At 39.0% G+C, this 23,575-nt stretch overlaps 3 protein-coding genes across 9 annotated transcripts in view; 1 reads left to right on the top strand and 2 right to left on the bottom strand.

Annotated features, from left to right (window-relative positions):
* Positions 1-541: 541 nt before the first annotated feature.
* On the top strand, positions 542-14,012 carry harbi1 (harbinger transposase derived 1). 5 transcript variants are annotated; one of them, XM_044109222.1, is made up of 7 exons: positions 542-797; positions 9,410-9,575; positions 9,660-9,862; positions 9,939-10,026; positions 10,491-10,695; positions 10,773-10,948; positions 11,023-14,004. In XM_044109222.1, the coding sequence occupies exons 2-7, from the start codon at positions 9,411-9,413 to the stop codon at positions 11,221-11,223; spliced, it is 1,038 nt and encodes a 345-aa protein (XP_043965157.1). In that variant the 5' UTR covers positions 542-797; position 9,410; the 3' UTR covers positions 11,224-14,004. The 5 variants fall into 5 exon arrangements, with proteins under 5 accessions (XP_043965157.1, XP_043965156.1, XP_043965158.1 ...); XM_044109221.1 differs by lacking the exon at positions 542-797 and adding an exon at positions 3,722-3,798; XM_044109223.1 differs by lacking the exon at positions 542-797 and adding an exon at positions 7,658-7,678.
* Positions 1,628-7,944, bottom strand: atg13 (ATG13 autophagy related 13 homolog (S. cerevisiae)). Of its 2 annotated transcripts, XM_044109204.1 has the most exons (18): positions 7,767-7,943; positions 6,789-6,869; positions 6,542-6,622; positions 6,316-6,435; positions 6,172-6,218; positions 5,947-6,087; positions 5,822-5,862; positions 5,464-5,560; positions 5,270-5,377; positions 5,086-5,179; positions 4,877-4,975; positions 4,487-4,555; positions 4,196-4,299; positions 3,980-4,118; positions 3,826-3,903; positions 3,629-3,736; positions 3,277-3,405; positions 1,628-2,613 (listed from the first exon to the last, which is right to left on the bottom strand). In XM_044109204.1, exons 2-18 carry the CDS (start codon positions 6,855-6,857, stop codon positions 2,536-2,538), a joined length of 1,602 nt encoding a protein of 533 aa, XP_043965139.1. In that variant the 5' UTR covers positions 6,858-6,869; positions 7,767-7,943; the 3' UTR covers positions 1,628-2,535. The 2 variants fall into 2 exon arrangements, with proteins under 2 accessions (XP_043965139.1, XP_043965140.1); XM_044109205.1 differs by lacking the exon at positions 4,877-4,975 and having other exon boundaries at positions 7,767-7,944.
* Positions 13,883-23,575, bottom strand: part of creb3l1 (cAMP responsive element binding protein 3-like 1) — a 28,795-nt gene continuing 19,102 nt past the window's right edge. For both annotated transcript variants that reach the window (XM_044109211.1, XM_044109210.1), the window contains 10 exons: positions 22,979-23,133; positions 22,784-22,865; positions 22,193-22,386; positions 21,731-21,877; positions 20,855-20,913; positions 18,654-18,722; positions 16,361-16,463; positions 15,956-16,115; positions 14,114-14,282; positions 13,883-14,024 (listed from right to left, as the gene is read on the bottom strand). In XM_044109211.1, the coding sequence (XP_043965146.1) occupies positions 13,988-14,024; positions 14,114-14,282; positions 15,956-16,115; positions 16,361-16,463; positions 18,654-18,722; positions 20,855-20,913; positions 21,731-21,877; positions 22,193-22,386; positions 22,784-22,865; positions 22,979-23,133 (1,175 nt within the window). In that variant the 3' untranslated portion in view covers positions 13,883-13,987. The remainder of the gene's footprint in view (positions 14,025-14,113; positions 14,283-15,955; positions 16,116-16,360; positions 16,464-18,653; positions 18,723-20,854; positions 20,914-21,730; positions 21,878-22,192; positions 22,387-22,783; positions 22,866-22,978; positions 23,134-23,575) is intronic.

Raw genomic sequence — 23,575 nt, 5'->3', positions numbered from 1 at the left:
TTTAAAGTCTTGGTGTGCACATACTCTGCAAAAAAACTGCATATTATTGGGGGTTTTAAACATGGGTAACTGCTTTTTTTATTTTTTTATTTTTTTAAAATAAGTACTGAAAGCTTTTACTCCAGAATATTCAATTGCCAAAATATTATCCATTCTTCTGTATGTTCAATGTCTCATTTATTTGGTTTATTTATATTTTTCCACTCTAAATTGTATTCCTTGTTTTTCTGGTGCCTTTTATTTAATTTTTGGTGCTTAAAAGTAAGCATTTCTGCCGTAATTGCATGGGGAGCTTTAGTTTTTATATTAAAATTGGTCTAGGAATTAAGTCAGTCTAGCATTGTTACTGATATTTTGGAACCTTGAGCTTACGAGTACCTGAAATGTTTACTCGAAATTTTTTAATTTTACTAAATAATAAAAATAGAAATGGTATTGGCCTAACAGTGGGCGTTAATATTTCAGGGTTTAAGGGTCAACCAGAGCTAAGCAAAAATAATTTAAAACTCTTACAGATTTAAATTAAAATGTGAAAGTATTGAGTATTGTTTCAAAACAAAATTAACTGTATTCGCTTACTTTTTTAAATACGGATTTTTTAATTACCCCTTGAATGCGTCATGTCAGACACGTCAAAACGAACCTGGAGTGGAAGTAAAGCGAAGATTATTTGACTTCAAAACTTTGTGAAAATTGGATATGGCATAGTTTGGCACTTTTTTTTTTTGGTCAAGAAATGTTTTCAGAAATTATTTTATTCTCACTACACTTAGAAGCCATCTACCAGCTAATGTTAAGTAAGTTAACTTGCAACTACCGTTTCACTTGTTGCTAGCTTTACCTGCTGTTGGAGCATTAGCTGAAGGTCAATTAGCCTATTTCATAGACACCTGGCGAAAGAACAACTTGGTCATCTTTCCATCACTTTCTTAACAAGAGGGTTCAGCACAGACAGCGTTTTGTTCTTCAAACACTGTAAAGCTAGTTAAAACATTAACTAGCTTAGCGTTAAAGATGTATTACGCTAAGCTAGCACGCTATAGCACCGACGCTAGGTGGTGCTATAGCTCATTATGGAGGAGTCTCAGCACCTCCAAGCAAATAGTATTTTCTATTTCATTTTTATGTAATAATTCCGTTTCATTGTGAATAGATTTAACCTAAAAAGCAAAAATGATCAATAACAGGCTAAGAGTATTTGGGGGGGATTAATAAAAAAAACGCAGTAAATAAGCCTATAGAGTCACAGTTCATAAGAGAGAAAATTGTATTGCTGGAAAGTTAGGTGGAAGGAAACAAGTATTTTATTGGTCATGTAGCTTAAATTTACACATAACCTTAAAAACACAAGTTTCACAGTATTTACTATGTAAAATGATCCTGAATTATGAATACAGTTTCCAGAGATTTTATGTAATCTTTTTAATTTGTATGCATAGATTTAAAAACAAAAACAGAAACATGCTACGTTTACTACGGGAGTTCAAGTTACTTCAGAAATGTTAATGCAATTTTGTTTGTCTGGTATGAAATGGTAGCTTTACCCCTGTGTAGTGATCATCCATTGTTTAATTAGAAAAGGATTTAAGTTTATTTCGAGCGAAAACCGAAGAAAAGACACACAGTAGACGGAGCAGCCATGCTTTATTAGGATATCTATTTCAACAGAATGCTTTAAATTAAAGCTTTCGACCATCTCGACCATGAATGCTGTGGATAGCTGGGAATTCCTTATCCTTTTTACATATTTCACACAATATACATTAATGTGTCGGAACGGTTCTTAATTTAGTCCCAACACAACCAGCCTGGGGTCAATCGGAGCTTCAGGGAGGTTATGTTTGAGCTGTTTCAAGGGTACCTGTGATGTTGAGTGTTTATTTCCAACTCTGAGTCAACGGGTTGGGCTTTCTGGCTGCAAGTCTGACACTGTGGGCTCTGCTGACAGAGAAACTGCAGCTTCTTCACTGTTAAATGTGTCTGGGATCATCTGGTACAATTCACAGCGGTCGTTTAAATCCCCAGGCCAGCTGGGAACGCCAAGCTTTGCACAACCAATGAGTCTTTTCACTTCCAAGAAAAATAGAGTGAGACAATGCTCTGCAGGGTTATGTGCAAAAAAAAAAACCCTTTTTAGACATGTTAAAAATCTTTTTTTTTTTTTTTTTTTTACATTTACAGGTTAAGAGAAAGGGAGAAAAGATTTATAATGAGGGCATTACTAGCAGAACCTGTCTGGATTTGCATGGCTGCCCCATGATTGTTTGACTACAAGAGCAGAATTATGCAACACATAAATTAAAGCTGTCAGTTTGATCGCAGCCACCAGACAGCAATGGTAAGTGAGCAAGTGTCACCAGATATTACAGTATTTACAGTGAAGCAGACTATAAGTGAACAGGTAAGAAGTTTTCAGACACAAACAGCTTTAAACATGATGTATTCTGAGTAATTCTCACACGACACACAGAGAGACCTCCCCCCCTTCTGAGTAATTCAGCTTTTAGTCGCAAGTTGACTTTTCCTTCATTCGTCCTACTGAAGCATGTCCACAAACGCGTCAAATTCGTCAATGTTCTTCTCATACACACGCAGTTTCTCCGGCAGAGAGTCCTGCAAACGAACCAGCTCACATCAGTCCTTTGTTAAATGTTCTTTAACTAAAAATGTAGCGCAAAATTATGATGGCGTATTAGGGCCATTGTAGTTAGAAGAAAGAGGTTTATCTCTGAAATTTTCGAGAAAAAGAAAGGTGGAATTTTTTGAGCTTCAAAAGTGAAGTTTGCTAAAAAATAAACAACATTTTGAGACTAATCTGAGATTTTCTAAAAAAAAACAAAAAAAACAAAACTGAGTTACAAAAGCTAAATTTTCGACTTTTCCAAGAAAATTTCTGGGATCTCAAAATTGTGTTTTTTTCTAGAAACTTTCGGCGTTTCAAACAAAAATTTCAAAATTTGTCAAACACAAATTTCAACATTTGTTTCTAGAAAGTTAGATTCCTCAAAATTTGGGAATTTAACTAGCAAACTGTTGACGTCACACTCAAATTTTCAGATTTTTTTTTTCTTTCGTTTAATTTCTGAGATTAATCAAAAAAATGTCAGTGTTTTTTTTTTTTTTTTTCCAAACTCAAATTCACAAGTTATTTTTTTCTCTAGAAATTTCCAGCATTTTGGTAGAAATAAACTTATTTTTTCCTTGGTTTTTTCCTTACAATCTACAATGGCCCCAATACGCCATTGGACAAAACAAAAGGGGAGAGGGCGCGTTTACCAGGTCGTCAGCCATCGACTGGGAGCTGGTGTGCAGCGAGAGGCTGGCCAGCTGTGGAGGGTTTTGAAACTCTCGATAGAAAGTGCCCAGATCCATCGGCAAAAGGTCGTCTTTAGAGAAAGCTGGACGCTGCACACAGGTACAGATTTAAAAAAAAATTTAATTAAAAAAGAAAAAATCAAGACCATGATTAGCATCTTTCTCCTTTAATGTTACATCTGTAGTACCAAATAAATATTAAAAAAATGGGATTCCAGTGAGAAAAAAAACAAACATATTTATTTAAAAATGGTCACTCTCTCAGTGGTTTGTGTGTTTTACGCCGATAGTCTTGAAGTCAGAAACCACTCACAAAGTCGACCATGACGAAGTCGTCCTGCGGTCCCGATCCGTCCGAGCCCTGAGAGTGAAGGCTGGCCTGCAGGGGCGACTGCGAGGGAGGAGAGTCCGGAGGACGCACCTGAACGCAAAAACACACGCGGTCACCTTCCAGCAGCAGGACGCATGAGACAAAACGCTGAGGTACGTTTAAAAACCAGATAAAATCACCATGGGGTCGTTCTCCTCAGAGTCCAGGCCACGAGGAGCAAATGCAGCGAATGGGAGGTCCAGACTGGCAGCTGTTAGCTACACAAACAAAAAAAAACAACTTATTTTTACCAACTTTCATGGAGAGGATGGTGAGAGGAGACACATTAATTACCTGAGTGTTGGGTTTATTCACAAAAGCCCCAACCTTCCTTGTGAACGCGCTGAGGGACTCCACTGGGTCAGAGGGAGAGACGCTCCTCCCATCGTCCCTTCTTCCCTCACCGCTCTGCAGTAGGCCGTCTTCATCGCCACTGTCAGACGACGCCGTAAGAGTTCTCTTATCAATATTTTCCAAATTGAACTGAAGATCCTGGTGTGAAGAACTTACCTGCTGCTCGGTGTGTTTGGAGCGTTTTCTACAGTCAGATGGACATCGGCTCCATGAGGAGGCTGAGGCTGAGCCAGAACCAGAATGTTCCCCCCTTCTTTAACCTGGAAGAGAGAACGTCATTGAGTTTTGCTTAAGTTTGGCGTTTCCAAAATTTGATCAAAATGTCTTTTAATCTTAATACTTATGACTCAAGGATGTTGGAAAACTCCTAGCTTAAGTTTTCATACCTCTTTAACTTTATTATTTCCCTGAGTAAACATCAGTGTGTGCATGAATACGGCTACCTACCTGGTTTATGTTGAACTCAGCAGCTCCTCCTGCAGGTGCAGGCTGGTAGGTCAACCTGGAAGCATAGAGCTGCAGAGACAGAAAAAAAACAACAAAAAAAACAGGAAATAATAACCAAGTAGCAAACACTAAGGTTCCTGTTGGTGCTGAAGGGATATGAGAAGGTGTGTGTCAAGCATTATGAGTTAACTACGTTGCTACAAGTGACAACGAACCACAACAAACAAGCTACAGGAATGCAAACTCTGCTAGAAGCTAGCTGCAAGGATTCCAGAGGTCAACTGATGGAGAAGGTTGTGATGAACACAAAACTAGAGAGGTGAAGTCTGGCGGGTGAGCTGCAGCGCTTCTCACACAATAACACACCATCAAACACCACTAAAGACTCACATTGTGAGTGACAAGTCCTGGAGCCAATGGGAGCTGGAGACTGTCCAGCGGGAGGGGCTTGGACAGTTTGGAAGGGGACGGACTCAGAGTGCAGACACACTGAGTCCACATGAACAACAAAAGTTAAAGAAAACGGACGAGAGAAGAGAGTGAAATGATAATCAAGAGTGAGAATTGACAGACAGAGAGAGAGAGGAGTGTGGGCTCACCTGAGAGGGAGGGGAGGTGGAGAAGGAGGTGGTACAGACCTCCTGAGAGTCCTGAACTCCAGCAAACCCTCCGCCGTCATCCTCATCCGGGGCTCTGAAGACGCATAGGAAGGAAGTTGTTTTGTTGAAGCACAGAAAGCTAGAGGATGAGTTAAAAAAAAAAAAAGGAACCGTGAAGGTCTACCTGAAGTTGCAGGGCTGCCCCATTGTGATTGGACGCTGATTGCCGCAGGGCGCGTCCACAAAGTGATCCACAATGATTCCCATGATGGGAGCCGACCGTTCGAACTGCCTGCAGAGGAAATCCAGACCATCGTGAGCCTGCTGAGCTGAAGGAAGGAAGGACAGACTGAGCTGCAGTGGGAATGTGCTGGTTACCTGCTGGACATGAACGCCAGGTTGGTGCGGTAGGCACATGACAGCGTTACCGTGCCGACCGGGGTGCCGACAACACCGACGCGCACCGTTTGGAAACCTTGATTAAAAAAAAAAGAAAAATAATCCAGAACTTAAGAAATTTCACATTTTCAAATAGATTAATTGATGAAGGACAAAGAGATAGATGGATAGACAAATGAATGAAAAAAAATAAAGGGACGGGTGAAACCATAAATAGTAATAGTACATAGTCATTGGCGGATGCACAAAAAATAGATGGATGGACGGACAGATTGAATGACAGACCAAGGACAATCGCACATTAAACAGACGCCACACAGACCAGAACTGAAGTTACCTTCTCCTAATCCACCCAGCTGGACTTCCCCAAAGTAGATCCTACACAGGAGACAGCATTTAGATGGATATCTTAACTTTATGTGGCTGAATTCAAGAGATCGGCGTCAGCACCGATCAGGACACCTGTATAATATGACGTAGTCGTGGCCCTGCTTCCTGGACAGCTTATAGGCGGGAGTCACTCTGGTGATGGCCAGTAGAGATTTTAGGAGGACAGACAGCCGGTTATAGACCGTGTACGACACTTTAATGTCCTTATCGCACCTGCAGGAGAGCCAGAAATCACACAGGTTAAACGTGAAACGGTCGCTACGCTGAATCTGAACGCTGAATCTGAACGCTGCTTACTTCTCATTCATCTCCAGGCACCAAGTCTCTAACTCCATGGAGTCTCCCTAAGCAATGAAGATGGAGACAAAAAATATCAATTTAGCAACAAAAACTCTCCTTGGTTATGAGGAGCTAAAACTAAAGTGACTTTATGAGTTCTACCTCTGAGGTCTTTAGGGAGATCTCCACACACATGGATCGGCCGATGCCTGGAAGTTGGCCGGCCAGCGCCTTCTTGGCCTCATGAGTGACCTCTGGGATGTCTTTGATGGCCAAATTAAACTATACAGAACGAGGAACAGGGGGACAAAATGCTTCACATCAGAAGACCAACAAGGTAGAGATATAAAATGAATTAAAAAAAAATTAAACGGAGCTTTAGTTTTACCCAGTCTGAGCCAGTGGGTGACGAAGACGAGCGAGTGCAGATCTTCTCCCCCAGGCGAGCTTGAACGATCACCTGAACAGTCTACAGATAAAAACAAACAGTGGTGTGGGAATGAATCGGGAGGAAGTTGCTGAAAACAGGGATGTGGAGGTCTAAATGGATAATAAAAAAAATCTGGAAAACTTTTGGATCAAGTGAAAAAGCCTTTTGATACAACATAAATGCAAGCCTTAGGCTGCCCTCTGACCTTTAAGGCAAAAAACTTGATGAACTTGTCCAAGTCTTTCTTATCCTGTGGACTCAGGTCACCGTCCATGTTGTCACGACCCTGCGGATCACAGGAGACACAATCTATTAGGAAATCTTTCTAAATCATTCATTAAAAAACTATATTTATTTATATAAATGTATAAGAATGTGAAACACCTAAAACTAATGTGCAAAGTAAGTCATAAAGCAATCTTTATCTTTTCAGAAAACACAAAGACCTTTACAGAACCCATAAACTTTACAACTAAGTGTCAAATAAGAGCAAAAATAAAAGCATAAAATATTCCAATCTAAATTAATAGAATGTTCACAGTAAAACAGCAAATTATGTAATTACAAATATAGTACATTTTAAATACACAAAAGTAGATGCACAGATAATTAAATGCATAACCATTTTGGATTTTCCACTTTTTATTCTATGCTCATCATGCTTAATCATAAGAATTATCAGAATAACTTAATTAGGTGCAAAACGTAGCTTTTTGCTGTAAAACGCAACTAAAAATGTTGAGCACAAACCAAAGCAAAGTTTGACCTACATAAACAATTTTGACTTAAATCTGATTTTGCTGCGTACTAATTTATTGTATTTCTGAATAAAATGAATGTAGAGAGAAAATGTTTGACATAACAGCGACATCCGTTGTCAACAAAGGCAGCTTTTAAACCTTACACAATCACTAGTTCTGGAAAACAAATGGGGCCTCCACGCTGATTAGAAATTAACCTGTTTAAATATGGAGGTCAATCATATTACATAGACTGACTGCAACATTTTATCATCTACAGCGTCTGTTATATGAAAAACGAAAACATAGCAGGAGGATTTCTGGAATAACTACTGCTTGTTTTCCTGACAGAACAGTGAGTCACTGCTACACCAGCGTTAGCGTGTTGCTAATGCTAGCTGACTGGCTGAATAACGATAGCTTTACAAAACACTAAAACTTACATTAGCCGTTTCCTTATCGATGGGCGTTCAATATAATAGACATTAGCTTAAACACTTAACAGAATTAGTATTTTCTATAAACATTCATAGGCCATTTTCGGACACACATAACGTCAGCAGCTGCTGTGCCACTTTTCTGTTTATCTTCTCCATGTCGACGTGTTTATGTAGCAGCGATCTCCAACTCGCACTTTCGCGACGTCTTTCTTCTATAATATTTATTCACTTGAACAGCTGAAACATACAGTTACTCTATGAATCCTCTGAGGACACATTTCGTGAACTAGTAAACATTTATATATAAATAAATACTAAAATTGCTGTGTCGAATCTGCGATTGGATACCGCAAATGAAGTTTCCTTTGGCTTATTTTGGTTGCCAGATGCTAGCTTATCTGAAGGTAAACTATGTTTTTTTAAGTTATTGAAAAGGCTTAGAGGTTGGTTTGACGTCACCTAGTTTCGCCGAGTCTGCAGAGTTGTTAGACGGACCATATTGAGCTGAGATTAGACCCGGTGGAACGAAGCTAGCTAAAAACTAGATAGAAAATTGGCTTGGCACTTGTGTGTATGTGCCTCTTTATGCTTAACATAGCTTTTCTTTGCCTGTTTAAAATGTACATATCACGATGTTCATGCTGTATTGTACCTAAATGAATGCATATGCATAATGCATACATTTAAAGCGTATTTAGCAATGGAGAATCACGTAAAAGCCTTAATGGAGCATCTTGAAGAGAAGTAGCTAACCCAGACACAGGATCTGTAAAAGGATTCACACTCTTTGAACTTCACATTTTGTCACATTAGAGCCACAAGCTTCGCTGGATTTTATTGGGATTTTTTGTGATAGACCAGACAAAGTAGTGCATAATTGTAAAGTAGAAGAAAAAATATGCCTGGTGTTCAGTTTGCAAGGGTTTTGAGTTATGTCTTAACTCAAAGACATGTTTAGAGACCTAATGTTTGACTATTTCTTCTTTTCGAAATGGATCAAGCTCTGTCAGTTTGAATGGAAAACATCTATGAACATCAACATTCAAGTTTTGTCACAGATTTTCATCAGAATTTATGTTTGGACTTTAACTAGGACATTCTAACGCATGTGTTTAAACCATGTTTAGCTTCATTATTATGCTGGAACGTGAGCCTCCTGTCCAGTCTCAAGTAATTTCCACCTTTCAACAAAAGATTTCCGCTTCCCTATGTCTGCTGAAGAAAAGCAGCCCCACAGCATGCTGTTACCACCACCGTGTTTCATTGTGGTCAGTGTGACGAAGATACCAGTGCGGTGTTACTTTACTGCCTCACACAGCTTTTTGCATTTTGCCCAAAAAAGTTATGTTTTGGCTTTATCTGTGTCATATGTTGTCCTTTTGACATTTTTATTTCAATTATAAAAATACATTTTTCTTTTCATTTTACTTATTATTGTTAGGTGTTTTTTTTGTGTGTGTTTTTTTTTTTTTTTTTTTTTTTTTGTCTTTCCTTGTAACCTGTTAGTGCATGGCAACACAAACGCTTGAAACTAATATCTTCTGCAGGAAAACTGAAAGTGACTCTTCAATGTTTCACAAAAATATTTCATTTGGCACAAAATTAAGATTTTCTGCACGGTGTTTCTTCTTCTTCTGTTCCCTCAGCATGGCCATCCCCATAGCCATCTTAGACTGCGACCTTCTTCTGCACGGGCGAGGCCATAAGACTCTGGAGCGCTTTGACCTGGACACCGTTTCAAACAGCGTTCTCCTCTCAAACTTTGGGTTTCCAAGAGACTTCATCCTGTATCTGGTGGAATTACTCAGAGAGGTGCGCACTTGATAATCATTACTTTGCATCTTAAAAAGAAGTGATGTTTGCAGTTCCATATTGCACGTAATTTCCATTCGGCAGACTCTTTCCAGGAGAACCCTGAGATCCAGAGCAATCAGTCCTGAGGTTCAGGTGTTGGCAGCGTTGGGCTTCTATACATCTGGGTCATTCCAGACGTCCATGGGGGATATAATAGGGATCAGCCAGGCGTCCATGTCCAGATGTGTGACCAATGTGACTAAAGCTCTGGTGGAGAAAGCTCCACAGTTCATCACTTTCAATAAGTACATATGTTACACTTTGATTTAATGCTCACCGCCTTTATGGGAAACCTTAAAATAATACATGCTGTTCAAACAGAGACCCGTCCAACAGAGAGTACTCCTTCCAGGAGTTTCAGAGGGTGGCAGGATTTCCAGCAGTCCTGGGCGTTCTCGACTGTGTTCAGGTTAGATCAAAACACAAAATCTCTCACCTTCACTTTTTTTAGCAATGCCCGGAAAATTATGTCTTAAGGAAAAGATGGGCACAAAGTAAGGAATAACTTTAAAGCAGCAGGAGAGAAAGTTTTTGAACGGTTTAAGTGTGATTTGCCTTTTCTATTCAGCTACCTCAGTAAGCTATGTTTAGTTATCCTCAATATACAGACGCATCAAAAAAATTTACAGTATGAAAATTATTTATTTTTGTTCTATTTCTCATTTCTGAAATTGGAACCCGCATATTATATAGATTCACTACACAGAGAGTGAAATATTTCAAGCCTTTATTTCTTGAAATTTTGATAACAGATGATGAAAACAGCGAAACTGACACCCTCAAACATAAAAATAAAATTGGTGAAGAAGCTAGGTTTTCACTCAGTGCAAAATTCAGAATAAAGTAGGAGGAAATTTGTCTTAACCCTTCCAGGTGGCCATCAAAGCCCCGAACAGCGACGCCTCCTCTTACGTGAACAAGAAGGGCTTTCACTCTATAGCCTGCCAGCTGGTCTGTAACGCCCGGGGGCTTTTACTGAGCGCTGAAACGTGGCCCGGCGGCCTGCAGGACACCAGGATACTGCAGAGGTCAGCCATTTCCAAACAGCTGCAGGACAACGAGGAGGGCTGGCTGCTGGGTGAGGCGCGCTCTCGGGAGCAGTCGCACGTTTGACGTTCAGAGGTCCGATGGTAATGCGGGTTTGCTCTTTGAAAGGCGATGGACGTTATCCTTTGAAGAAGTGGCTGATGACACCAGTGGAGAACCCAGAAACCGCTGCAGAGTTTCAGTACAACCTGGCCCACACCGTCACGCATGAGATAGTGGACAGAACTTTCAGGGCCATTCAGACCAGATTCAGATGTTTAGACGGCATCAAAGGGAACCTGCAGGTATGACTTTAATAAAGCCTCTATATTCCTGTGTTAGCAAAATGACAAATAAGGTTTCTCTCCATCATGAGCAGTATTCTCCTGAGAGGAGCTCGTCCATCCTCCTGGCCTGCTGCGTTCTGCACAATGCCTCCCTGCATTCCGGCCTGGACGCCTGGACTCTGGAGAGGACAGAGCCACTGGAGCAACCCAAGGGCCCTGAGCAGTCGCTGGAGGACCGGGACAGCGAGGCGGAAGAGCTCCGGAAACACATCATACTGAAACACTTCAGCTAGAGACTCCACAGAGGACAGAGACCAGAAAAAGACTGATGGAAGAGGTGGATCAATGATTGAATGCATGGCTCAATGGATAGATGGATGAATGATTGGGTGGATGGTAAGTAGACAACATGGATGGATGATGGATGGATGGATGGATGATGGATGAATGGATGGAAAACAGACAAATGATGGATGGATCTCTCAACAATCCTTTTGCGTTAGACACAGAGAGGAATGAAGTCCACAGGCACAGAGTTGCTGATGCAGATTTTTAATATTTTGCTCATTTCTACTCTACGGACTACACTACGATAACATAGATATAGATATGTATATATATGGAGGAACATGCAGGACGCTATACAACAAACAGAGACAACAACACATCCAAACACATTTCAAACAGGCTGGCGCCCCCTAGAGGCTCCTGACTGCTTTCTCAGGACATTCAGGTAACTTTGCAATAATCAATCGCCTCCTGGAGATTTAGGACTAATCAAACTGTGTGTAGTTGCCGTGTCATCTCAGTTAATTACAAATTGACTCCCCAACCCCCAAATCATCATTTATTTTATTTTGATGCCCCTCACCCCCTTTTGTTTTCCTCCCCACAGGACCTTCCACAGGCTAAAATCTGGGATTATGACAGTACAAAAACAAGGCCCACTATTTACAACAACTACGCTGGAAGTTGTTATTAATTATGTACATTTGGTATTTGGTCCCAGACAAATAAGAGAGAGAAAGAGAAAGAGAGAGTGGATCTGGCTGCAGTCACATAATGCGTTTCTATTCATTTCCAATGACAAAATGGAGACAAAATCAAATGAACTAGATGGAAGAAAAGAAAGGAGGAAACCCGTGATGAAGTGAAATGCGTTATACACAACTTTTGGAATAAAATGACTTGTTTGGGGTTTTCAGAACAGCATTGTGTTATAGATAGTGGTGATGAAATCTTCAGATTCAATCAAACTGAAACTAGTGGTGCTTTTTCTCCTGGAATGCTTCTTCAATATTTACACACTTTCTACAAGCAATCAATAAATACAACAAACACTGCTGCTGCATGATAATTGGTCATCTATTTTTTTCTTTTTGTTTTTTACTTTTTTTTTTTAATTTGTGGCCAAGAAATAAAAGTTAGAAATGTAGAAAAGAATCATTTTTTAAATTCCGAATCATCCAATTCATGCGACAGCAGTTTTACGCCACGAAACTTCACCTCTTGTGAAATGCCAAATCATCTCCTTTTTTATTTTGCATAAAATAAATATGCTAATTTTTCGATGCTCGTAATATATTAAAAGTTTTCTTTTTGTATTTTTTTTTTATTATTTAAAAAACAATAAGATAAACTAACTTAAAAAAATCAGTACATGTATTTTTTTTTTCCGCATAAATTAAATATGCATTTTTTTGATGCTGCAAATATATTACATATACAATTTATATAAAAAAAAAAAACTTTTATGTGATGCTTCTTAGCCTCAGAACGGCCCCGTTTTATGAAAGAAAAGAACACGCCTTCCCAGAAATACCAAAATCTAAGAAAAAAAAAGTAAACATTTGGTCAGAATTAGAAGTAAAAAAAAAAAAAAGCTTATTGAATGATAAAGTTGCAGAAATAACCTATATTTTGTGTTTTATTTTGAAAATCTAAAAAAAATGCTAGGACCTTTTAACAAATGCATGGTGCAGTTCTCCACACTTACTGGCACCTCTGGTAGACGTGCAAAAAGCCTTAAAATAAATACATTTTATTATTCAGAAAAAAATCCCAAATTTTATTCTTCAGTACATTTAAACTTTTTTAAGATGATCTACATATGAAATAATGTTTTATTTAATAATCCTGGGCTTCCTGTTACCCTGGGTATGAATAAATATGACATGATGGAGTCGCTAGTTTCTCTTAGACACTTCAAAATGAGAAAGACAAGAGTACGTGCCACTTAGGAAGGCTAATTGGGTTTGCCATGGCAGTGACTTATTTTAAGGCATTTTAAACATCTTTTTCAGAGATAGTTGTTATGTGCGGTCAAATGGGCCATACTGGACCGCAGAACAAGGAAGGCACTTTAAAATGGCACGGCTTCAATATCTGAAGCATTAGGTAAATAAACCTGGTTACTTCTAGACTTTAGCCGATTGTTCTGTTTATTTTATTGTGTCTAAATGATCTTTTTTGAGCTGAAATTTGAATGCTATCTGCAATTTTAAAAATCAAGCATCGAATCATTATTGATGACTAATATAAGTGAACAATGAGCCCTTTCTCATTAGGTGATGTCTTAAAGTGAAAGCTCTGAAAACCATAAACATTACTTTGAAGGTTAAAATCTTTCAGACTTTACTGTTTATGCTTAATTCTTCTTGAAAATGGGATTTTGAGGCTTAAGTTTTTTTAACTGAATATTTTACTTAAAAAAAATTAATAAATAAAATCAGATAGGAAAGATTGACTTTGTGCTGGCCTATCATATAAAACAATAATGTGCCAAAATGTGGAGAAGTATTTTTGCTAGGCATCTTGTAGGTAAACTGATTCAGTGAAATGAGTTGCTTACTTTAAATTAGACTTTTAGTGCATTAAAACAACAATAAAGTTGATGTTTCTATCCAGAGTGTTCAAGTACAACAGAAAGATGAAGGGTGCTTGACGTGGGTGTTGAAGCTGGGCTGATTTGTAGCCGGAGCGATGTGGGAACAGGAGGATGGTCGCTGGTTTGGAACCAGCGGGTGGAGCGCTTCGAGCAGGAAGAGGATAAAAGAGTCAGAAAACCTTTGAGACTCCGCCTGGTTTGGCATCTCTGAGGAGAAGGAAGAAGAAGCAGAAGTAGTTTAAGACCTGAAACGGAGCCTGTGTGGAATCACTGCAGCTTTTGGGATTTGTTTGTACCTTTGGTCTAATTTGGGCCCGGTTGTCTGGTTGCTGTGGGCGTCGGCTGTATGCCGACGGGTCTGAATGTGAGAGTGGATCTCTGACTGCAGCCTCTCTCCTTCTGACGGTACCAAACTTTCCTCCAGGGGAGCCTGTTCATCGTAGAAGAGCAGGCTGCGGGAGCGGACTGCAACACACAAACACACTGCAGTTTAATCTGAGGGTTACCTTTGACCTCTAAAACATCCGCATATAGTTGATAAACCCATTATATTTCCCATTTAAACCCTTTTAATGAATTTTAATGTATTTTGTGTGATAAAGAAAGACAAAATAGGCTGAATGGAGAAGGATATACTTATTTATTTACCCTGTTTTACTCTAATATTGGGACATTTTCCTTAATAATTTGAATAAAAAAGTCAGAATTCTGAGAATAAACATTTCAGAATTGGGACTTTAATGTCAGAATTATAACATTTTTGAAAAACAAATCAGAATTCTGAGATTAAACTATTTTTTGTATTATTCTTTGTCATCGTTCCTAATCCGCTTCCATACCATTCGCTTACAACGCTTTTAAATATTCCTATTTCTAATAGTCCCTTAAACGCATCATCTCAGGTGCGTCGAAACAGACGAGAAGGAGAAACCCGTTAAGGTAAATTGTCAACCTCCAAATAGCACAAAGTAATGCATATATATATATTTACATATATAAATGTGTGTTTTAGACTTTATATTCGGCCAAGGAAGGTGTTTTGTCCTCGCTCAACTCAGAAGAAACGACACTTCAGCCTCCAGCCGCCTACCAGCTAATGACAAGGTAGCTTCCGGTTACTGTTTCTCTGTTGAATTTGTTGCTAGCTTGAGCTGTGAGTATTCACTGACGGTCTAATTCTAATTAGGAAGTGAGAATTGCTTTCCTAACTAATATAAGCTATAAAATAAACAGAAGTCCTATTTTTCGCCAACATTGTCATTGTAACATTGGCGAAAACACCGAGCCAACTTCCTTTAGACCTTCAAAATAAGACCGTTCGGGGTATATAACGCGCTCTTAAATTAAATTAGCATAATTTCTTTATAAGCAGTTAATTTAAGCGCTTATAAATCATCACAGTGTGAATGTTTTGTTCATATTTGCTCTGCCATGATATAGAATGTAATACAGTAGTAATTCTGAGTTGCCTGTGGACCAGGAAATCCTTATTTGCTTTAATTAAACTTCTTCAAAACTTTAATCTCTAAGTTGAATATAAAACTAGTCAAATTATTCTTTAAATATTTACAATTAGTAAATGTATGTTGTTTTTTAAAATGCAATTTTAAAATAATGTCAAAATCTTTTTAGATATTATAATTTGATTTTCTAAAGAGAATTTGAAAGTATGATTAAGAAAGAAAGAGGGCCCTTTGTTACTTTGTAGCCTCCTGAATATGTGGTGTGTAATTTGAGAGTAGTTCAATTCCAGGTTGTATTTAAAAGATTAATCATTGTGTCTTACTCTTTTAAAAATGTCAATTTTGTCTTGGTTTTTTGTTTGTTTTGTTAGATTGTGGGATTGTGTTGGATTGTAATGTAACCTTTGCTCCAAAGGTCACAAGCAAATATCACAAACTGGTACTTATGATAATATTTGCCATCCTGTAACCATAGCAACCATTAGAGACCTTCTACTTTACAACCAGCCTTTTTTTGTACAATCGTCGCAAACATAAATGTGGAATTTGCTAAATGCTGTTGGGACTTTAACTGGATGTAAATTCGGTAGAGACACTATGCTGCTTTGGGAGTTTATCTTGGTGGCCTCTGGCAGGACTGTAGACTGAAACGGTTGAGCATGTTTATCTACCTACCCTGACTGGTCGTGTAGAGGTCCGCTGATGGTGAAGGAAGAGAAGAAGGTGGGGAGTGAGAGGATGATGAGGATAAAGAGGAGGAGTGAGAGAAAAAAGACAGAGGAGAGAGACAAGGGGAGAAGGAGCCCAACACCAGGACGAAACACAGCGCCATCATCTGCGTAGAAACAGAACCAAAACTCCTACATTAAGAAATAATGAGTAAAACTTAATCAGACCTGACTCTATTTGCAACCAAATTATTTGCTAACTAGTGTAGTGTTTTACCCTGTACTAAGATAAAATTAAGATAAGTATCTATCCCCTTGCCGATTTCTTTTGTTTTTGCTTTTTTATTAATTACTCGGGTTATCTGAGGAAGATAACACTGGTTAAACACTTGTTAACAGCAATAACATTTACCATGAGGCACGTTCCTGTTTGAGTTGAGGCCATTTTACATGAACGGGGGATGACTTTCCCTGAAATCAGAGACTGAAGCTTCTGCAGCTGCTGTAGAAGAGACCTGGGTATAAAACAGACATAAAGGGATAGAAAACAAGTAGTAAGAAAGGAAATTTTATATAGAAAGTTCTACTTGTTCTTTTTTGTCATAGCTATGTCTGTGTAGTAAATTTGAGTCTATTTTATTTTAAGCTAAAGGACATGAGAGCATGGATCTGGAGAGCAGGGCTCTGATGGTATCAATCATCCATAGCTGTGAGGACGCACTTCAACCACTAGGTGGAGACAGAGAACCGGATTACATGACTTTAAATACTTAAAAAAAAGGAAATCAAAGCACTCACTCAGGTGTAAAATTGAAACAATGAGACAAAATTTAAAACATGCCATTTTCATATTGTCAGCTGTAACATGCAGCTCAGATTTAATGGACTTTGAAGTCCTTTCATTGTGAGTTACAGCTAACGTTATTGCTTCTTGAAGTAAATATCCAGCTCTATGATGTAAATCTTTCTTTGGCAACCTCAAATTTTGGTTTACCTAGGTTGGTTTCAGCTCTCGGTGCTAGGCTACACCGCACATTTCCTGAACTTTTCTCGATCTTTTCCCAGTCCTAGACACAAACAATAACTTTCATTTTTGATTCATAGAGAAATCACCACATTCTCTTTGTCGCTGTTGAAGAGGCGGCACCCAGAGTTGACGTGCAGCACTTTCCTAAGAAATTGCACATGGGAGGAAAATGACCACTAATGGGTGCATTTTGGGACGTTTTTAGCTTGAATCAGGCTTGCTCATTTAGACCCTCTTTTTAGAGCTGCACACTGTTTGGATTTTAATGAGAGTGAGCGTGCTGACTCATGTTTCCTCGCTTTGTGCCAGCTCATTGTTCCACCGTGTGGTTGTTAAACATATTCATCAGTGTGTATAGTGGGAAGAGGCTGAGGCTGTGGGGGGTACCTTCCATGATGAAAGCTGCTTTAATGACAGAGTCGGCGTTCAGACAGAGAGAGACAGACCCTCTACCTCCTCCACACCCACCCACCCAACTAACCACCCACTCCAGGATAAAAGTAGACTGGTTTCATATCGTTATAATAACAGAGGACACAGCAGAGGCTGGTTTAGCACATCTGAGCTCAATTTGAGTTTACACTCTTTTATATCTTGTAGTCACATTCTCAATATAAAATCTGAAATGATCTACAAAGCCCTGATTCCTATTACATGAACCTATCTGATGCATTTGAAGTGTCTTAGAAACTTCAGTAAGTAATCCATGACTTTGTGTTTGCCTGGTGCATAGAAACACCGTGGAAACGAGCCCTATTTCTTTGAAAAGTAAAGTAAATGTGGGGAGATATTTATTGAACCAGAAAATGTCTGTAAGCAATCACCAAATTCAGAGGAGGAGGTTAAACAAAATCTCCGGAGCTCAAATTTACAAACTTGCAGTGAAAAGTATCTCCACCTAGTCCCCTTAAAAATGATTAGATGTTATCTATATGGTAACGATTGTTTTGGAAGTGTAGAAAAAGAGCTTTTTCAGTCCCACTATCAAAAACGTAAATGTTTTGGGTTTGCTGAACTCTACTGAGACTATAATGCAGGTTTTCTGCAGCATTGACCACCTCACATTTAAGGATTTTTAAGACCATTATGAATGAGATTTAAGATCTGTATCAGAACAGAAATGAAAAGGAAATCAGACGAGACCAAACTTGAGCTTTACAGCAACAAGCACTCCACGTGTGATTTGCACAAAACACAGGATGATTATGCAGAGAAGCAGCTTACGCGTAGAGGAAGTCTGATACTGTGGGAAACCTTAACCCCTACCTGTATGAATATTTTACCCTTCTCTCGTCATATTTTACCGTTCAATTTGACCGTTTATGGTCAAAAGTGTCCTCTTTTGCTTTTATTTTAAGTTACCAAACTTTCTTGTTATCCTCTTATTTGTTTTGGTTGTTTTCTGTTTCTCTGGAATATCCTGTATTGTGCTGTTCTGCCAGGATTCTTTCACCATCACAAACGTGATAAACACGGAGAACCCACAGAGCGAGGTGTAGTTGTTGCATCCCTCGAGCAAAACATCATCCAGCTCCTGTTTTATCTGCCACACAGTTGCTGATGATAATCCAAACATCATTACATAAATGGATAAACCATGTCACAGTTGTTTGGAGCACACAGACGCCTCTTGATAAATTGCGGTGATATCTGCAAGCCAAAGTGTGTAAAAGCTCACCTGTTGGCAGTCTCCAGGTTTTCTACTTTTCTCCACAGGTCGCTGTTTTCTGACGTGTAATTCTCCACCCTGATGGACACGCAGACAGATTATTGTAATATCTCTGCACATGTATTTGTTTGGTGTCACCCTAAAGGATGCAATCATTTATTAGCGCTGTAGTTATCCCAAAAGGGGAACAAAAATTGCTGCAAGACTTTCAATAAGCAGGAATAAAGTTTAAATTTGAACTTTCCAACAAATACACGAATAATTCTGCAAATACTTGAGCCCAAATCATTTTAATTAGAGTAAAGAGCATTATGTAAGTGTGGATGAACAATTTGGATTGAAATCCTTGTGCTTAAGATATCTGTTCAGTGTAGCATCAGCTGTAATAATCTTCCTTATTTCAAAAAGTGCTGAAATCAATCAGCAGAACACAGAATTTCCTTTCTCCAATACCAAGAAATATTTGTTTCCGGATTGTAAAAAAATCAGTGAAGTCTTTTTTTTCTGCAGCACTCTTAAAGGTGTGACAGGTAAAATCTGACCTTTTAATTCTTTAGGGGTTTGTATCAAACAAATTCAACATGTGAAAACATAAGCCTAATTCCAACAGCACATAGTTCTGTATTTAGTTGCACATTATGGCATTTCATTCCCTGCACTTTCTTTGTTTCTTTGCTTTAATCCCTGCTAAATCGGTTCCCTTGATCAATAAAATGCAGTTCTCTTGTGTATGCATAAGAGTTTTTCTAACAAATTTATCAGAGAATGCAGAACATTTTAAACTTAGAAATGTTTCTGTGAAATAGTCTTGATAATATTTGTCAAATTTGACATTGCAATTACAGTAAACATACATTTGCATAAAAGAAACATATTTGTCCATCCCAATGCTTTTAAGAATAATAGAAACATAAAAAATATTCTGCTACAGTACATTAAAAACATTTTTGTGAATAATCGTGATTAAATAGTTTTAATTGATTGGCAGCCGTAAAAAAAACTTTATTTTGTGGTTTTCAGTTTGAAAAATTCTTTGGATTATTGGCCTTATGTCATATTCTAATATCTGAAAACTGAATTCTGGAGTTTAAAAATATAATTTAACTGATATGCATTTGCAAATGGACATTAGTATGGGCCTAAGCAAGTCTTGACAGAATCGTGAATCTCTCCTTACTCCCTTTTTTCCTGATCGCCTCTTTGGTGCAGTCTCGTTCTAATCCTATTGATCAGAATTATCAACCTAAATTCATCTCTTACACTTTCTAATCCTTATCTCCCATGCCTAGTTTGATGCATCCGCTCAGATTTCATCTGGTAATTAGTTTTTTGTTTGTTTTTTTTTTTTTTTTTGCTAAAGAGCTCGCAAAAAGAAACTACTGTAGCAGGATAATAGAGTTGAACTGATTGAGAAAAGCGTGATTCAAACCATGTTTATTCTGATGGGATTAATAAGACATTTTGCAACCATCTGCTTCAACTGTTCAGTGTTATTATTGTTCCATATTGTGATGAAGGGGTAATAAAATCAGATCCATATTTTCAGTTATTTTCCATGACAGGAGATTGAGTGAATCTGGGCCATGTGTTCAGCAAGTTACTGGAGTCTGGCCATCATTACTCCTGGCCAGAGTAACAAATTTGCGTTGGGAAGTTCCGATTAATATTTTATCTTTTGTTCATGAATCACAAAGTAGAAGTAAAGTAACATTGTTGACCTCAGGAGAACCTGAGGTTGCCTGCAGTTTAGTCCTCTCACTCCGCTCCACTTTACAGCAGCTGGGAAAACCTCTAAATACAAAAACTGGCTCCTGTCTGAGCGATCGCTGCCAAGTTCACTTTAGCATTACACAACTCACTCTCTCTTTGGTTGGGTTGGATTTTTTTCCTCCCCCCCTCATCAAGAGCAAGCAAATGCTTGTAAATATAAAAAGGTTCATGAGTGAAGTGAGCTGAGGGAAAACCTCTATATCTAAAGAAAGTGGCTTTTGGATTGAAGACAGAAGGAAAGCTTATGAATTCACTTCTCTGAAACCTCATTGGCTACGAAAACCTTTTCAGGATGTTTTTGGGTGTAAAATGCAAGAGGGCTGGCCTCACTTTTCTAGACAGCTATAGCGGATGATTTATAAATTATGTAATTTGAGTAAGCTATAATGAAAAAAAGGAGGACTAAAAGGGAAAAAATCATGGAAAAAAGGAAGTCTTACTTCTTTTCCAGACATTCCACATACTCTTTCTTCTTTCTCCGACTCTCCTGAGCTGAAATCTAAACAAACACAGAGTATGTTTTTAATTTTCTACCTCAGTTGCAGCAGAAAAGCTATAAAAGTCTGAACAAGATGAAAGGTGTTGAGTCATGAGTCATCCCCACTCATCCCACTCATCTGTCTATCCCCTTATCTTGCCATTCATTCACCAATCCCTACTACCTTTTATCTCTCACAACTACCCTTTTTGTTCCCTTAATCCAACATTACCACATATTTTTATAATCAGCCTTCATCCACCATTCATTCAACTACTCATCCCACTCATCCTTGTAATCTGTCATTCTTATTTTCCATCTCTTTTTATCATTTAATATTACTATCTTCTCCCCACATATATCGTACTTTTCATTTGTCACAACTACCCTTTTTTGTCTACTTTCCTTTTTTTAAATTAGAGTAATTTTTTTCTTTTTATTCCCATCATACTTGATAGCATTTATTACTCCCCCAATTTTCATCATTCTTTATCTGCAACCCACTCATCCAACTATTCAACTCAGTCCCACTCATCCTTCTTGTCCCACTTCACTGCACATTTTATTCCCAACGTCATTCCATTCTCCTTTTCCCCAATTCTCATTTTTAATCCACTCATTACAGCTTCTCTTCATCCCCCTCATCGCTCACTTTTAATATTTGAGTTGTCCTTCTTATCGTTCACTACCACCCCCTTTTATCCCTCTCCCTTTTTACACCCCACTCATCTTCCTCTTACTTACTGGGATATTCTAGTCATTCTCCTCACCCAACACTTCCACAAATTTCTGTCCCACCCATCCTTCTGCTCACTCAGCACCAAAATTCAGATTTCACCTTGTTTTTAATCTTCCGTCGAACTCTCTTCAGTGCTTTCTCCTCGCTCTTGGTGAGGGGAAGTTTGTTTGGCACAGGGTAACCCTCGGCTACCAAGGTCCTCTTCTCTTCCTCTGTCAGCATGAGGGGCCCTGAGCCCTGCAGCTTCTGCATAATGCCGCCAAGAAAGATAGTAAACATTTCAAAAGCGAATGTTCCTTTATATATATAGGGCAATTCAAATGTCCAACCTTTATTACAGCCTCACTCATGGCGAAGAACGTCTACTGGCATTAAATCACTACATATGTTTTATTTGATCTTAGAAATTCAGCCCAGTGAGTTGGAAAATAGACAGACAGACTTATTGAGCACGCTCCGTATCGGCAGAAGCCCAGAAGCGAATCTCAACCCGATGTTGTGACTCTTCACCTATACAATGACGGAGACGTAACGGGGCGCAGACGATGTGACTGAACTCACATGTGGTGCCGTGAGGAGAGGCGAGGAGGAGATGGCTGTCGAGGAAGAGGAGGAAGACCCGCGACCTCCTGGCCTCTGTTGTGGCTGGGGCGAGGACGGTGGGAGAGGGAGGTGCGGGGAGGACGGCGGTAGTGAGCCGTCACTGTCGCCATGGTTACTGCTGGGTGGGGTGGGCGGGAGCTGGAGAGCATCATCTAAAAGAGAGGAAAGGGTTGCATGAATGCTTCTGCTTGGTGATGACTAATCATGGGTGATATATTCATTTTAAAGGGGGGCACATGATGTGCATTTAGTGAGTTTTTCTGTTCTGGATGTCTGTGGCTGTTTTTTATTTTATTTTTTGGTAGTAGTTATTCTCTTCATACCCTCTCACCAACAACCAAGAACTAATTTCTGATTGTTTGGCTATTATGGAAATGATGTGTAGTTGTGTGCATTTGCCTATTTTAAAGTCCCGCTTGCCCGATTTTGTTGAAGTTATTTAATTCTAGCCTGGTTTAAGGTCACACAATGATGAGGAAAAAGGTTGTCTTATTATAAAGTGTGTGTATAAGTATCTAGTTTGATCTATATTTGAGTTGTTCTGATTACCGTTGGGCAGGCTGAGATACTGTCCATTTTCTCTGGGTTCGTCCTTTATAGCTACTGACTTCACATCATCTAGACGGCGCTCCTAAAATAAACACAAACACCCAAGAGTAGCAAAAAGCACTTATGAACATTTTAAACAAAGAATTATTTTTCTTTTATATAGTGGCAGAAAATGTTGACCAGATGGATGCTTACTGTGCGTTTCCACGGTGACCCTGTGCGGGGAGGGGCAGGGCTTAATATGAGTGGCGGGCTTTCAAGAGGCTGAGGATCTAACCTTTGGCTGATTTCAGGCTCCTCCTGTTTCACCAGGATGGAGGACAGATCCTGGCTGAAGTTCCAGTCAAATTCTGGAGAAAACACAAGGAAATAGCAGATTTTTTTATGACAAATTTATAGTGTGATATGTAAGACACACTTTAGAGCTGCTCAAGTCTTAAATTACCTTGACGGTTTTAACCACCCTTTCACCCCAGAAAATTGTCCTATCCTTCCAATACGGTAAATTGAAATCCTCCAAGGAATCTAGGTAAAGATCCTCACATTTCCCCTTAGCGAGGCTTTGCTGTAGGTCTGCCAATGGGAAATAACAAGCAGCTTTTAAATCCTGCTTTGGGAACGCTTCCCCAGTATATTCTAGCACTTCCTGTCGAGGCTGCTTATTACAGACTGCTGGACAACATTGCTTTGGCAACTGTGGTGCATAATTTGTTTCTCGTGAAGGAGTATTGACCCTGAAATAAAAGATGGGCTGAACCAGCAACTCGTCTTCATTATCCTTCATGGGAAAAA

The sequence above is a fragment of the Gambusia affinis genome, linkage group LG24 (genome assembly GCF_019740435.1).
Source record: "Gambusia affinis linkage group LG24, SWU_Gaff_1.0, whole genome shotgun sequence".
In the NCBI taxonomy this organism is placed as follows: domain Eukaryota; kingdom Metazoa; phylum Chordata; class Actinopteri; order Cyprinodontiformes; family Poeciliidae; genus Gambusia; species Gambusia affinis.
This window is presented reverse-complemented; position numbering and strand designations above follow the sequence as displayed.

Excerpts from the sequence above, each read along its gene's own strand:
- harbi1 (XM_044109219.1), top strand. The coding sequence starts at position 8,883 with ATGTTTAGCTTCATTATTATGCTGGAACGTGAGCCTCCTGTCCAGTCT. Across the intron at positions 9,576-9,659 it reads TGGTGGAATTACTCAGAGAG|ACTCTTTCCAGGAGAACCCT; the intron begins GTGCGCACTTGA and ends TCCATTCGGCAG. Across the intron at positions 9,863-9,938 it reads CAGTTCATCACTTTCAATAA|AGACCCGTCCAACAGAGAGT; the intron begins GTACATATGTTA and ends CTGTTCAAACAG.
- atg13 (XM_044109204.1), bottom strand. The coding sequence starts at position 6,857 with ATGGACGGTGACCTGAGTCCACAGGATAAGAAAGACTTGGACAAGTTC. Across the intron at positions 4,300-4,486 it reads CTGAGTTCAACATAAACCAG|GTTAAAGAAGGGGGGAACAT; the intron begins GTAGGTAGCCGT and ends TCTCTCTTCCAG. Across the intron at positions 4,119-4,195 it reads CCAAACACACCGAGCAGCAG|TGGCGATGAAGACGGCCTAC; the intron begins GTAAGTTCTTCA and ends GTCGTCTGACAG.